The sequence below is a fragment of the Hesperophylax consimilis genome, chromosome 18, assembly GCF_061612785.1.
Source record: "Hesperophylax consimilis isolate HC1 chromosome 18, BYU_Hcon_1.0, whole genome shotgun sequence".
In the NCBI taxonomy this organism is placed as follows: Eukaryota; Metazoa; Arthropoda; class Insecta; order Trichoptera; family Limnephilidae; genus Hesperophylax; species Hesperophylax consimilis.
The window spans coordinates 9,350,137-9,364,658 of record NC_142853.1 but is presented as its reverse complement, the minus strand read 5'-3'; the positions used below and the strand labels follow the sequence as shown (position 1 = coordinate 9,364,658).

Below are 14,522 nucleotides of genomic sequence, written 5' to 3'. Positions count from 1 at the left end.
TTGAAATATGTTGTAGGCAGACATTCAAAAGTCTATGCTGGATGAATAACTCTTACAGAATGGACGCATTTGTACTGTCACTGTTGCTGTCCTTGGAATACTAAGCATTTTGCTCCTGATCCACTTTTCGGGGGTAGTATCATAAAAAATCAAAACTGGAGCATTTGACGGGACTCGTGACCGAAGCTAATCCATCCATTCAAAAAGTGATAGGCAGCCAAAATCGGGTAGGAGGGAGCTTAGGAGTCACGATCAAGAAGTGTTTATGATGGAGATACGGGTAGACGATCTTGAAATTGAGAAGAACGCTGGAGAAGAACGCTGAAGATGCCATGAACAGCCAAAGGCATTCATTAACCGATTGGATCATGGAAGAGCTAGACATCCAAAACAGGCTGTCAGGCATAGACATTCAAATTGATATACCTACCCTAACATGAAATTTGGACGAGTTGGAGGCAAACCACGTGACCATATTTTTGGCAACGGGAGGGTAAGAGAATGCCTTGAATAAACTATTACCAGTCATCAGTCGAAATTGAAATATCAAAACCATGCGCAGAAAAGTAAAGCAAAGGTTTGCAGCGCTATTCATTGTGGGAATGTACAGCGCACGATCTGAATGTTCATTCTTAAACGAACCGCCTAGCGTAGCAAAGCTAAAATTGAGTGAGGTGGGTAAATTATAACACATTTGTAAAAGTGTCTGAATAAATAATGTAAAAAATATTACATTTTTGAATCAAGCTCGAACTTTTGTTAACCCGATTTGGGTTTTACACATCCAGCAATTTGCGCGCCATTGTAAAAAGAACTAGTAATTCTTAAGCAGATTTTATTTTTGAGGACCGAATTGTGATATTACAAAGCGAGTTGTTTATATATTGTTACATTCATTTATTGACAAATCACTGAAAGTGGGACGATAAAGCTGCCTCCCGCGCTCAGCGCAAGTTGGTTTGTTTCCATTTCCCCGATTTGCTCGTTTATTCATTTGGATGTCTATGCTGTGAACAATATACGATATTTTGAACTAGTTGTTCGCCTGAGAACCTAAACACCGAGAAGCTCGTTGTCTATGGCAATTCGGAAGACAAGAGAAACAGAAAAATCACCGACGAGAATCAAATGTCACAGGGGTCGCCAACGTACGAGGCTTGCCGTGCAGACCAGGCTCGCAAGCAGTGGTGGAGCCTTGTAAGGGTGTTATGATCGTCAACAGTGAGGAACACAAGAAAAAGTATCCGAAGCTGGATGCCTAATATATTCACCTAATATTGTCTTCTTCATCGAACTGTCTCTTTCGTATAGGTATAGGTATGATACTTTAAATCAAAATACCATATCTTCAAAATTAACTATACACTGCGGCCTACATGAACGTAAATGACTTTTAAGGTTCGTGAAGGTCTACAAATGTAGACATTTACGACTGCACTAAACCACTCGAGCGATATTAAAAAAACTCCTGCGATAAAGATTCCCGGGCGTCTGGTTTTGGATTCTGCCGCGAGCACTTCAAAACGGAAACAGATAAATTGCTTACTGTGATAGCTTTTAAATTTTTTTTTGGATTTGGATCAGGATGGAATGTCCCTTTCCAAGAATTGGAATCAACCGACCTCGCTAGATACCGATTGTATAGGACCGAAATTTATTCCGTATATTAACTGTTGTAATATCGTCTGTAGTCCGAATTGCGTATACATCCTCGTGTGTGTAATTTTTGTTGACTATATTATTAATTTGCACTGATTTGTATACCTACTATTTCTATTTTTATTTGTTTGTGTTGATTTGATTTTTTATTGTTTATATTATTTCATCGTTCATTATTGTACCTAAATATGTATTTATTATTATATTGGAGGCACTGCTGAAAACCAGCTGCATTCCCTGAGAGATCCGGAATGCATAGCTGAGCAGTGACCTTTTTGTCAATAGAATTTATGTTAAAAAATATGTAAAATTTATCTATTGGCAATTTTTTATTATTATTATTATAGAAGCTTGATTAAGCTAGCGACAAAACATTGCGAAAAATTCAAAATCAATTCATTTTAATTCATAAAAGTCTACTGCCTATTTAATAACTACAGTTACCCTAATTTGGGTAGCTTTTGCTTAAGGGCATTAGCGGTGCTACTCAAATTTGGGTAAGCATCTACCCAAATTAATAACATATCAATAATGGTCGCATTTCGGTCCTTTGTTATTTTGTTGTTTTTTGTCTTAAGTTGTTGAATTGAATAATATAACTGTTATTCTCGCATTCCAGGATGGTGATCAATCCTCGTCCAGCGGCTCCCCGAACGATTGCACTCCTGCCCCACGGCGCCACTGAGGAACAGGGATGACCGTGACTGCTTCTACCATCCACATCCCGCCCCCACGACGCCCTCGTCCACCGTACCTATCCGCTCAATAAAGATACCCAACCAAGCGGTATTATTGATCCCTTAGACAACAAGTGCTACCGCTGACCTGTTATTATTCAGTATTTTCACGATAGTGATGACTTTTCCAAAGAACGATAATTCATTTTATCGAGTGCTATTTTATTAAATTTGCTAAGTGACGTCTCGAAAACAAGTTGGATTCTAATTCAAAGGAATTTCTTATGGTATCTGCTAGAAATAAATCATTTGACTGAGGATTCTCGTCAACGACTAATTTTGTTAATCGAAACTCGGCAAAATGACTGCTTTACATTCTTGGTGAGACCTAGTTACGTAAACGTACACGGAAAAAAATTGGAGGAAAATTCTCGAAAGAGTGTAGAGCAGACATAACAAATAGTATCATAATAAAACGTGTTCGTACTGTTTTTGTAATACCCACTCTTCATTCATTAGCAACGACCTACTGTGTAATAAATAGCTCACCAAAAACATTGTTAATAGAGTTGATTGTACGATTAACAGCTTGTCCCAATTAGAGGTTGTAATGTAATTAGTTATTTTATAACTTTTAAATAACTAGCCCCTGTTTTATCCATTAGTTATGACTTATTAATAGAGAACCTTGTACCAATTATTTATACGTCTTTTTATTGTTATGTAAGTGGATAATTTTAGTTGGAGTCTTCGATGGTGCTTGCTTTTAGATACCTATTTGAAAAATAATACTTCGTTGTACCTAAACTCATAAAACCATACTTATAAACAGTTAAAATAAATTTGTTATTTTTGAGAGGTTCAATGATTTTTTTGAGTTTTAATAGATTTGTCGCTGTAAGCTTTCAGAAGTTACTTCTTTGCTGTAATGTTGTGGTTGTAAAATGGTTTTTAATGTGTTTTTGCTGCAAAAATGCTGAAATATCAGTTTTATTACTATAAATAATAATTACTTCCATGATCGTTTACGTGTTGTTGAACCCACAATGTATTAAATAAAATATTAAAACGCTTTATTGGTTAATCTCCGACTGTGTTTTGTTCAGTTAAATTAAATTTAATAATAACTGAGTTCTAATCAATGACGTTACAATATGATTTAAGATTTTCACGGCCAAAAGTAACATGTTAGCGCAACACGACATAACACCCCAAAAACAAATAACAAAAAAGACGTTACAATACATTTAGGACGGGTTGTTTCGAAGAATCTGAAAATTCATCAAATTTCAACGTTCATTTTCGGGTTCTGTGAAAGAGTTATTCAAGTTCTGTTTTTACATCGTTGTAGGCTAGTTGCTTGACAAAACTGAAATAAAAACAGAACTTGAAAAAATCTTTCACAGAACTTGAAAATGAACGTTGAAATTTGATGAATTGTTCAGATTCTTCGAAATAACCCGTCCTTAGACTTGCTATTGTCTCATAAACTCAAAATAAATTGTGGCAATTATGAAAAACTCTTATGTTTCTAGAAAACTCTTAATTAAAATTTTGTTCATGTATGACAAGTAGACATTCGAAGAATATGTGCCTATGAACGAAATGAATTCGTATTTCGTCGAATAATACATTCCATATTACGAGTGTGATTGAGATAACAATATACGCTTACCAACTTACACCATAATACGAACACTGTATGAGGCGACCAACTACTATTAGGTTGTCCTCCTTATACTTATGTGTTGCTGCGTTCTTTATCGCACTTTCTCTACTGACGCTGAAAATCATCGGGAAACAATAAAAATAATTGTAATTTTGGTTTATTTATGAACTAAATCTTATTTGCTGGCTTTTACCTGTGTTTATATAATAATTAAAACATTTTCTCATCACACACGAGGTCATTCTGGCACTTTTTAAATGGAATTTAATTAGAAGTAACACACATCCATACTCGACGCGTGGCAGTTTAGTACTAAAACTACAAAATCAAAAGCACTACAATTGATTTGCTTTTGGTTTGCCACTTTGAGATTCCTACAGTTTGTCTATATATTTATATCGTAACGTCATTGGTTTTAATTCTATTTTTTTCTTAAATCACCAGGTTTCGGAAGAACCCTTGTTTCGTCAGGACAAATTTTACTCTGGTAACAAAAGCAATTATTTAATGTTTTAGTGGAAAGTATAAAATGAGAAGAGATGAAGTGCCATTGGGTAGAAAAATCTCCAAGATTTAATAATATATTTGTGCATTTGTTAACAGCTTTTTCATTTCCATGAACATTTCCTTTTTCTTATCAAATGAGGGTTCTTCGGGAACCGGTTATCAATTGTTTAAATTAATTTCGTGGTTAAAACAAATATTTTTAACCTCCTCAAGTCATGGCAGTCTATAAAAAGGCTGCCTTGTACGAACATGAATTATAAAATTTCTGTTTTGCTGAATTTTCGTAGCACCATTGGGATAACTAACATTAGATAGTTTGTCTAAACGATGTATCTACATAGCTAGTCCAAATGTCCATGTAAAAATGTTAAAAACCTGATTAAATTGAAATAACTAGAGTATTAATTATTGAACTGTAGACAATAGAATTCCTTGTAAGATTAGTTGAGGTAAGTGAGTACATGGGGCAAGTGCATCAATTCATGCTACTTTAATAAATTTAAAGAATAATAATTTTTTTAAATTTTTTGCTTTGTGATTTATTTGATAGATTTTAATATTTTATTAAACGGATTGCAACATTAAGAACATAGGTGTCAGTTGGGAATGCTCTCCTTGTTCTACCGGTATTCCAATGGAAAATGCTCCGATGAACTTTCGTCATTATTCCTTCGGCAACTGTGCACAGCGGGGAAACATGCCAAACGCGCGCTCAAAATTTATACATAGTTGGAATTCGTCTAGTTCAACAGCTCGACTGTGAAACGATTTGCCGGCCTTTGTGTTTTCTCCCTCTTCTAACATGGGTCTCTTCAAGACCCAGCTTCACTCCATCCTTTCCATAAAAAGACCCTCCACACAGCATCCCCAAAGATGACCTGAGGATTTTTTTTTCCTCAGGTTCTCATGTGTAGAGTTAATGTAAAAAACAATATTTTCCAACAATTTAAAAATTTACTTAATTTTATTTAAAAATAAGTTAAATTAATTCAGTGTTTAAAACTTATGTATAAGATTTATATTGCCCTGATGATCAAACAAAAGTAACGAATCGAAAAAAAAAGTGTTGAATTAATGATTTGAATTGCCCCAATTGCCCCCATTTACCCCATCTAACCCTATTGACTTCTTTCCGAGCCTTTGATGTTAATACTTTTAGTGATATTTGAATTTTTTGCAAATATTTAACGTTTTTTATATACTGACAGCAAATCAACAAAGTTTTGTTCTCAGCTTGTTTACTGCTGAAACGAAGTTGGTGAACCAGTATTTTTTGTTGATTGAGATTAATCGTTTGTTAAACCTATTAATACGCATACTGGTACGCTTTTGGCTATTAAATTTGTATGCATTTACAACAAAGACGGAAGATACACATGTTTCCATTGCATCATTGATTCCCCGCAATGAATTGTCTGGTTCGATAAACAATTTTATGTTGGGCTTATGTTTATGATAAACGACATTAAAGACAAATAAAATTTGTGTGTTCAAAAAAAAAATATTAACCGGCTTGAAAAAGCTCGATTATGCTTAAATTCTAAACATATACCAGCCAATAGATCCTTTATAATAATAATTTGAAGTTTGGCCGCATTTTTTTATGTACTCGTACATCAAAAATAAATAAAATTCTTTTTTTAAATTTCAGTATAGATTTTCGCAATCAATTTAATCTTGCTAAATTTTTATGTTTACATTACAAAAGAAATGTAGTTAGAATGCAAGAAAAGTGCTTGGTTAACTGAATTATATTTGAATGATTCTGGGAAACAATAAGATTCAGGTTTTGTCTACATTTTAAAGTACAGTACCTACTCGTTAAAATTAACAGAGTTTTCTTTTCTAACTGAGAGTAAATATCAAATTAACAAACACTCCATGATGTCTACAACGGACGATCGATACAGCCCAATGTTAGCGATATTTGCGAACACGGTCAACGATTCATAAGAAATTTTACGATAGACAAATTTTAGCGCGGCCTTTTCATTGTATTTGTCAATATGCACGGAGTGCCAATGCACATTAAGTTTAATATAATATTAGCATTTCAATTCCAATTTCAATTGTCATTTTTTTACTTTACTGTATGACGTTTGACGTTTTTCGTTTGGAACGTCAATTCAGAGATATTGCCGATTGTCGATTTATGATTTATCAATATCGGTCTGGGTATCAATAGCGCGACCGTGCTCGGGAAATCGGTATAAAATCATTGGTAGCCTATCGATCCCATATTTAAAAGTTATCGATTTCACTGTGTTAGACCCTACATACAAATAAACATGCTTCAAAGACACAAATTTGAAAAAAAAAAGCTGTGTTCAAATACATCTATTTATAAGATACCCTTTTTATGTATCCATTTTTTATACTTTTGTCAATTTATTTATTTTTACCTGACTAAACACATAGATAATAATTTCATTAAACTAAAAAAAGCATTTAATGTTTGAATACATAACATAAAGTAGGATAGTGTGATCGAACAGTGAAATTATTCATAAATTGTTAAAAATATAATCAGTAATTCTTCGATAAATTTTATTTTATTCAAGCTTTTTGTGGTGTGTATAATGCCTCCAAATAATTATAAGGCTTTGCAATACTTATTGAAAGTTGGGATGCATATTAATAAAAGTATAAATGTAATACAAATATTATTAATAAATTTTTAAAAATATATCCAGTAATATTGTAAAAGGTTATATATATTTATTTATTATGATGTAATTTAAAAATATTATAAAATAATACATAATAATGATAATTTTGTTTGCTCATAAACAATAAAACATTAAATTTTTAAGAGGGGTTAAATAAATAATATGACATGAATTTCGTCGGAAGTTAACTTGATGATAATGATAAGTTAATCATTTATATTGTTAGCGTTCGATCAATCAACTGTTGACTCGTGATACAAAGATGTATGCAATTATTTAATGTTCAAGTTATGAAACTCTCTGTAAATTAACCTAAAAAGAAAGTCAGGGTAAGTCAACGTATGGAATGGTCCGGGCCTGACACCTAACTCCTAATGGAAGTTTTATTCATATTTTTTTCATTCCGATCTCCATATTGAAACTATATCGGGGCCCGTAAGTAATTCTTTATATTTTTAAACTAAAGATAGGATTCAGAGGTGAGCGGCATACTAAAAACCGCAGACTTAAGTCGAGACGATACCCTAAAATAAAGCCAGAATCTTAACGACATAAGTGAAGTAGCCGTGCACAAAAATATGCGATGAGCGGCCTTGGTTGTTGGATAGACCTGAGGTTGAATTTGCCCTGTCAAATCTCTAAAATAAAGTGGGAACCTTAAACCATAAGCGACGATGTCGTGTAAAAAAAATACCAGTAATGGCCATGAAAATCGATCTTGTCCGAGGGTTTATTTTAATTTTTTCTGACGAACGTATTACTAAAATCTCAAATGTTTCAAGATATAGGTATCCCTCGGGAAGTTACTAATTCTTCGACTAGAAAACTAAAATCTGGTAGTTACCGCAAATTTTAAATTATTTTTTTTGGTAAGATTCTGTTTTTACTAATCTTAAATATGAATAATTTACGACCGTAGGGATCCCCTTAGAAACATTTCAAATTTTAGTAACACGTTTATCAGAAATAATTAAAATGTTAGCGTCGAGCAAACCCGCGTTATTAGACTCTGATGTGGCATTAATATTTAAAATATTAACGAAAGTATTATTGTCTCTCTTTCATTCGGATAATTGCCATCGGAGAAAAAATAATATATAAGGACTGTACTAAATCATCGCAAAAGGACAACACCTCGAACTTAACCATAGATAACATGAAAGCATCTGTCATTTGTCTTTGCCGTTGCCGTTAACTTATCATAAAGAAATACCTTAGTTGAATTAATAAAGTAAAGTTAAGTTTCTTGGAGAACGTGCGAACTAGGTTCAGTGGACATAGTTTACGGGGCCGTTCATACAGCTATTTCATTCGTACACACATTCTTTGAATTGCCATCCTTTTCAAAAATTTTGCTTGTAACGTGTCTTGAATTTATACAGGGTGTCCGGGGGTACAATACACAAACTTCGGGAGGCGATTCTACACGACTGTAGAAGTAAAAAAGAGATTCCGAAATTTTCCGAGCTTTTTTAAAATTACGTTTATTTTATTTTTTTCCATTCCAGTTTTCCGAACGTCAAAACGTCCATAACTAAATTCACATCTATTTATGCTCGTCTATTATTCAGACTCTTGAAGTATCTCAAATATATTATCATTTTTTTTAAAGAAAAACAAATATTCTTAGTTTATGCATAACCTTATAATATTTAAATTCTTGTTACTAGCATCGTTATAAAGAATTATAAATGTCGATTTGATTTTTTAAGTGCACCCTTGTAACTTCATGTATAAACGGCACCCGGCAACTCGTTGTTCAAGCGGCAAACTGATGAATCTACATCACACGGAGAACCCAAGAAATTTTATTCGATCTGAGGAATTAACAAAAAAAGATAAGATTAAACTTTTTCGGAAGCTAAAGGGATAAACATCAAAAGGCAAGCATCCAAAGAGAAGAAGATGATTTTTAAAGTGAGACATGTAAATACGAATTACAAAAAAATACATTTTTATAATTATTACAGGGCGAAAAGGAAATTTTTTCACATTCAGCAAAAATTTTTAGAAAAATGTCTTAAGAAACTATAACATGTTAAATAACAGAACCAGAAGAGTTTTTAAAAATTTTTGGAGCATACTTTGCTATTTTTTTTCTATCGAGGGAATTTCACATAAATTACCCTTTCGGCTCGAAAAATGTTTTTTTTAAGAGTTTAAAAAAAGTGTTGAATGCAAGTATGTTATAAATCGCGAGGAATTCGGAATTCGGGGTCTTAAATAGCTGCTGTTAACCCCTTAGAGACTATTTTTTTTTCAAATTCGACCCAATAAATTAAAATTCGGACCGTTTAACTTCAAAACGTTACCTCAAATAAAAAAATGCATTTTAAAATCAACTCCAAATGTGATGTAGATTCACCAGTTTCCTGGTTGTATTACTAATTTACGGACACCATGTATAGATTTGTTTATACGAATTCGTCATATAGATTAACTACTCTGGAGAAGGGTGACCGGATAACTCAGCATAATGATAGTGACAATCCAACACACCTTTAAAAAGTGATAAAAGTCATGAAAAGTGATGAAACAAAAACTAGATTAAAGAGGTAACGTAAGTTAGGTTTATATGTTTTATCACTTTTTAAAGATGTGTTGAATTGTTGTCGTGTTAAATTATCATGGACCTTGAATAAGGTAGTTACCTACAGATGCGTCAATCTCTTACTGCCAAACGCCAGTGTTGATTCGTTGTGGAGTTTCATAATTCGAACCTTGTGTTTTTTAGGAAATCTTTGGTTCTAAGCCTTTTTGATGGATATTGTCGTTTTTTTCACGCACTTACATAAATATATATATTCACCAAGCACACTTTACGTATTTATATTTACTATTTTAAAATACTTCTGAATGTAACTAAAACTAACTTACTTCTCTTTGCTTTCCATAATGATAATATTATCTCTTTGTAATGTGTAATAATTGTATGGCCTTTTGTGAATTCATTATAACACGTAATAATTTGGTAAATTAATGAAATTTTTCAAACAGTTTCTAAAATAACTTGATTATCTTTGTAGCTTTTATTATTTGTCGTTTTTTTAAGAAATGGATATTTTTCTATTTTTGTTTTTACATTGGTAATGACATTAACAAAAGCCGCCTAATTTTTTGATTGTTAAAAAGGCATTTAAAAAAAAAACTTGGTTATAGGTATATAAAAATTTTGAAAAAAAAATCTTTTGTATTTTTCTTCATTCAAATTATCATATTTCAACATTAATATTCGACTATATAAGAAGATATCATTTAAAAAGTTTCTGTTCTGTAAATGCCCATTATATATTAAATGTTCATTATTCGTGTAAATTATCCTGATTGACAGGCGATTAATATATTTGGATTTTAATAATCTCAAATACATATTCCTTTTAGTACTTTAGTACCCACATTCGTAAAGCAATGAACATTATTCACCACGCGGTTATTTATAAGAAATTTTATTCACTTAAAATGCCTTTATATAATGCATTTTTTAAGAATACATTCTTGTAATTGTTTTTGAAAATATTAGGTTTTTACATTAATTTTAGTATTTCTTTATTATTGACTTATGAATTGTTACTTCCTCAGAGATATAGGAAATTGTTAAACATTTTAAATGTATGTTTCTGATTCTATGCGCTTTTTCAACATTTTCGTGGGATAAATATTAATGAACCAATAGTACAGAACTAAAAAATGTACAAGGAGAAAGAATTTATACATCGTATTATATTATTTAAAAAAAATCTTCTGTGGAGAACTAACATTTAAAAAATGAGTAGTGACCTAAACAAATGAATTGCTTGATTATCATTATCAAAACAAGCAATACAATAATATTTTTTCTTTAAACACCATACATTTGAAAGTTTAATCACGCCTAAACATCTCAAAATGGCGGTAGGTAATAATGTAGTCTTTTGGTATCTTAATAAAGCAATTCAAAATCATTCTTAATCCATTAAACACAATAATCAGACTCACAATAAAACCATTAAACATAGAACATTGTTCAAATAATTGTATTGCCATTAGACACAATAACAAGACTCACAATTATACCATTAAACAAAGAAAATTTGTAAAATTATTTTAAAGTCATTATACACAATAATAAGACTCACAATGATACCATTAAACAAAGAACATTTGTAAAAGGCCAAAAAATACACCGCAAAGTATAAACGAAATCATTCCGTAATATATATGGAAAAAAACTCGATACGTCTATATGAAATCATGTATTATAAATACTTTTGGGTTTTGTATATTATTCCTATATCTCGCAATTTGAAAACCCTTTTTATTTCAATGTAAAGATCACATTTTTAACGATTGTTAAAGTTAATTGTTTATGTTGTTGAAGGTGTAAATTAAATATTTCATTGATTTTAATGTAAACAACTTATAATAAAGAATTATGAATGTTAAAATTTACGCTACTGGTTGTATGATTTATTACCCTTCCAGAACAGGAACTAAACTAAGGCTCTCGACTAGCAATTCAGAGGTCGCGGGTTCGAATCCCAGCGTGCGCAAGTAAATTTTATTTTATGAATTTGTGTTTTATTCAATACTCATAAATTTCACAATTTATCCAATTAAAATAATATGTACCACTAATATACTTAACAAGTACACTAAGTAACTTCGTACTTCAATAGAGGAATATTAAAAACTTCAGCAAGATGGTAAAGATATGCATAATGTTGTGTAATCTATAACAGTATTGTTTCCCATATAATTGACATAATAAACCACACATGAGAACCTCGATTTAATGTCAGTGTAGGAAAGTGAATAAACATTAATAATATATCTTTCAATTTAATATATTAAAATAGTGGATACACAGCAATGCTTCGCTGTTGCTAATGTCTTTCCGACATTACTCCTCTATACAACAAATTCAGTCTGTATAATTGGCAAAATAACCCATACTGGGGTAACCTTCTACATTTCTCAAAAAAGTTATAATCCGTTAATTATAAGGAATCCTTAGTCTAAAATTCACAAAATTTCACTCTTTGTGATTATTAAAGACAGATGACTAAATTGAAGAGCTATATATTCTAGAACGCTTCTAATGAGAGATATTAAGAGATTTTAATTGTGAATATTTTTTAAATCTTTGGAAATCCTTACCATAAATTGCAACATTTTCATAGCCCAGTTAGAGAGCAGAGTTTCTGGTCAAAAATAATGCCTCGATCAAGTATTTCGACTACGGAGATTAAGTCAACATTACATAATGAAATGAAAATAGTGTTTTTTTTGTAGTACTGAATATATTTATCATAATAAAGAATATATGCACATTACATTTAATATAATAAACATGTAGATAATATGGTAGGTATTTTAATTCTATAATCTTTTCAAATCAAAACACTAAATGTATCTTCGTTTTCTTATTGAATATCAAACTGAGACAGAATGTCACTAGACAGGGTGAAGGATTTGCAGAAATCTCTGGCGGGGTTGTCACTTTTAGACTCTCTCTTAAACTCTGCGAATTTGTTTACACAATGCTTCCATAGTTGGCACGTTTTATCGGAACTATACAATAAAACTGCATTTTTTTCCTCTTCCTCTTTTTTTCTTCTTTCGATCTCTGCATTCAGGAAATCGACAAGTCTTTGTATATTTTCACCGCGGATTTTGTAGCGTTGTAACATTTCGTGATTTTGTTGGATCATGCGCTGTATGATCTGATCAGCCTCATCTTCTCCATTATCTGTTGAATCGTCACTGCCAATGTTGTTAAATCTTGCAGTCTTACGATGATGTGATTGGACGCCTTGCAAGGACCTACAGGTTGACCTTGAAGCCGGTTTGAAGATCTCAGTAGAATCTGCTGGCGATGCTGGAAGTCTCGGAATCTCATCCATTATGGCGGAATGATTTAAAGAACTTGATGACGGTGGCCCATTTGCTAGAAATCTTCTTGTCTTCTTTTGGGACATGCGTGGAACAATGCTGTCATAGGTCTCCAACATGCTTCCTCCACTCTGCTGATCTGTGGTGTTTGATCTACCGGCAATGCTAATCTTCTGGATGTTGTAGTTCTTATCCACGACAGAATTTTGGGAAGACAACATGCCCGGGTTGAAGTGCTTAGGCATTTTTTGTGAGAATATTCGACGTCAGATCACCAAAAAAAAAAAACAATTAATTCGATTAATAACTTTCACTTTTTTCACGATTATCGATTGCACGAATGAAATTTATAAATAAAATAAATTCTTTTGGCACGAATTAACGAAGATATCACACAATACCTCCAAACGAAATATCAAGCGAGACTGATTTCTAGGAGGCAAGTATGGGCTTATATAGTCGGCATAAACTTTCCCCATACCGAAAACGATTTAGCAACCCTAGCGGCTAGAAATGGAACTAGCAGAAATATAATTAGTGGGTAGAGGGTTTAATTGTCACCTCAATAGAGTGTAGGGGTAGCTCAAATAGTGGGACAATATTTTTTATCACAAGATATTTAAAAAAAAGCCTTTACCAAAGGTGATAAATAATAAATAACTTTTTTAATAACGATTAATTGTATATATTTTCAATATTTATATATTATAAATATTTTATAAAAACAATGTGTTTTTATATAACTCAGATAAAGGTTCAGGGTGAACCGAAACCGGTTGGTTGAATATATTAAAAATATAAACAATTAAGTGGTATTAAAATCAACGTAATTATATTCTTATAAATATTACCATATTATGAATATGAACCAAATTCATTTTTAGAAAACGAATTTTATAAAATATATTATGATAAAACTATACTAACAGACCGAGCGATTAGTCATAATAGACCCGATATAGTTTGACATGACAAAATTAAAAAAAATAACCTATATCATTGATGTCGCTATACCAAATTCCTGTTATATTCAAAAATCTGTTTCTGCAGAAAATACACAGATTTAGGAAATGAAATAAAAAGAATTTGGCATTCTCAAACTATAAAAATATTACCATTTGTTATTTCGGCTACTGGCATTATACCTAGCTCTCTAATTAAAAATTAAGGCGTATTAGATCTATCAAAAAATTTATATATAAATATGCAAAAGTCGGTCATTTTGAATACATGTAGGATAACAAAAGATTTTTTAAATATTTATGTTGAGGGATCAGTAGGATTTATAGGCCCTGTTAGAAGTTCTACCGAGCCGAACCCTCTGATATGAAAATATCTGGAGTCGGTGAATTTTTTTCCCATTTGATATCTGGTGAGTTGACGTGTTGTTGTTCTTCTTGTATTGTTTTGTATTTTTTTTACTTATATAATGCACTTACATAGTGTTGATTGACTAGCTGATCATTTGTG

At 31.8% G+C, this 14,522-nt stretch overlaps 1 protein-coding gene across 1 annotated transcript in view; it reads left to right on the top strand.

Moving 5' to 3' along the window:
* LOC149415327 (uncharacterized) overlaps positions 1 to 3,215 on the top strand; it is a 100,094-nt gene extending 96,879 nt beyond the window's left edge. The window contains exon 5 of the mRNA XM_089642294.1: positions 2,279 to 3,215. Within this exon, the coding sequence (XP_089498420.1) occupies positions 2,279 to 2,344 (66 nt within the window). The 3' untranslated portion in view covers positions 2,345 to 3,215. The remainder of the gene's footprint in view (positions 1 to 2,278) is intronic.
* The last annotated feature ends 11,307 nt before the right edge of the window (positions 3,216 to 14,522 follow it).